The sequence below is a fragment of the Salvelinus sp. IW2-2015 genome, unplaced genomic scaffold, assembly GCF_002910315.2.
Source record: "Salvelinus sp. IW2-2015 unplaced genomic scaffold, ASM291031v2 Un_scaffold3441, whole genome shotgun sequence".
Classification (NCBI taxonomy): Eukaryota; Metazoa; Chordata; class Actinopteri; order Salmoniformes; family Salmonidae; genus Salvelinus; species Salvelinus sp. IW2-2015.
In genome coordinates this window covers 13,882-15,952 of record NW_019944721.1, presented here as the reverse complement: position 1 = coordinate 15,952, position 2,071 = coordinate 13,882, and the positions used below count along the sequence as shown (strand labels likewise).

General features: G+C 40.6%; 1 protein-coding gene across 1 annotated transcript; it reads left to right on the top strand.

Moving 5' to 3' along the window:
- Window positions 1–559: 559 nt before the first annotated feature.
- Window positions 560–1,930, top strand: LOC112075864 (NACHT, LRR and PYD domains-containing protein 1 homolog). Its single transcript, XM_024142790.2, has 4 exons — window positions 560–728; window positions 861–1,075; window positions 1,258–1,517; window positions 1,675–1,930. The coding sequence occupies exons 1-4, from the start codon at window positions 580–582 to the stop codon at window positions 1,816–1,818; spliced, it is 768 nt and encodes a 255-aa protein (XP_023998558.2). The 5' UTR covers window positions 560–579; the 3' UTR covers window positions 1,819–1,930.
- The last annotated feature ends 141 nt before the right edge of the window (window positions 1,931–2,071 follow it).

Sequence of the window (2,071 nt, the reverse complement as noted above, 5' to 3'; positions counted from 1 at the left end):
CGTCTGTATGCAGTAGGTAGGATAGAATACCTGTATGTCTCTAGTAATGAATTGTACTCCGTTCTGTATGCAGTAGGTAGGATAGAATACCTGTATGTCTCTAGTAATGAATTGTACTCTGTTCTGTATGCAGTAGGTAGGATAAATACCTGTATGTCTCTGATAATGAATTGTACTCTTCTTCTGTATGCAGTAGGTAGGGGAGAATACCTGTATGTCTCTAGTAATGAACTTGGATAGTGCACCAGAACACAACAATATGGTTTAAATGTTACTGCTTTATTAGGGTTCATATATGTCTGGTACTTTAGTAATATAAACACAGTCTCAAAGCCAGGTGTGCTGACCAACCATTCATACTGGGATATAGACAGTCCTGTGTTCTGCTTGTAGGCATGCAGGATTTTAGCTGTTGTTATATTTTGTCATTAGACAGTTTAATTGATAAATCCCCAGCATTCCATGTACATTGAATAAATACATCAGATTAGTTACTTTGATTAATGGGCCAGTTTCCCAGACATAGATTAAGTCTAGTCCTGGACCTTAAATAACTTTCTATTGAAACTTCCATTGAGCATGCTTTTTAGTCCAGCACTAGACTCAATCTGTGTCCAGGAAACAGGCCCCATATGTATAACTGACATGCTTGTCCTTGTTCAGGACTCCACACACTGGCTTCAGATTGAACCCTTGACTTCCACTGTCCAGGGAGTGACAATGTTCAGGTAAAATAACTACTTTTAACATTTCATTCCACCTGCTTGTGTATTTCCCTATTACATTTGGGAATAGTCTTCTAATCCAACCTCTCCATTTGACCATTGACCCTCTCTACCATATCCTGTTGTTGCCCTCAGGCACAGGACACCCAAAGGGAGTTATGAGTGCACAGTGTCTGGGCTCCGCTGGCTGTGTGAGAGAGATGTCATTCTGAAGTATCACTTCAGGAACTGGGAACCCTACAGTCAACTTCTGAAAMACATGCAGTACACACAAGGTGGTCCATTGCTGGACATCACTATGGAGTTAGGTGAACTGGAGGAAGTTCATCTGCCACACTMTGTCTGTTTAGGTAAAACCATATAGAAATAGTATTCAGAAAGACATTTCCATGTAACTGAGTTTCACTTCCTGAATGAATGAACTATTCTGGGAGTTTGAGTTTACTGTGATCTGGTACTGCATATTCTTTGTGTTTTAGTTGGATGAATAATGCAATATTTGTCTTTCTCTCCTTTGTATTGTGTTGTTCAGGGACTAACCTTTCCCTGAGGAATGAGATGAAGATTCTTCATGTAGAGGAACATGGAGTGTCTTTAGAGGAAGTGCATGAGGTCACCAGATTCCATGCTAAGATTCTCTATCCCAAGTTCTCAGCTATCTCTGTTATACTGAGCTATATCTTTTCTTGGAACGTAGATGTCCACTGTGAGCTGATGCTCTATCTGACAGTGAAAAGGGAAACACTAATTCCACGCCTATACCTGTTCCCCAGTGACCCCGGCCAGATACAGGTGAGGTACCATTATTATAGAGATGACCATAAACTGCACCACTGGTTAGTTATGTTGTATCTCATTAAATTAACATAAGTGTGTTGCTAATTTTCTGGATAATGTTTGAATAAGACTATACATTGACTGGCTGGGTATTCCGTGCTTCGTTTCACAGGCTGTGGAACAACAGGAATCAAAGTTTCAAGGGTCTAAAAGGTTTCCAAACACAAGACCAGAGCAGTCCTTCAAACTGAATAGTTCCTTCAGACTGAACATTCCCTGTTCTACCGCCATCAATCCACCGGTACAGTTTCAGTAGACTAAGAACATGAATCTGACATTTCAGTAACAGTTCTATTTATTGTTCTCTCTCGCTCGCTCTCAATTCAATTCAAATGGCTTTATTTGCATGGGAAACATGTTTACATTGCTAAAGCAGTCTCTCTCTCCATCTCCCTCCAGAGGATTCATCTACTGGGGAAATATAACAGAGGAGCTGAGGACACAGACACTGGTTGCCTCGAACAAACAAGACAAACTGGTCAACAGAGCAAACAGAGAACAAGGAATAA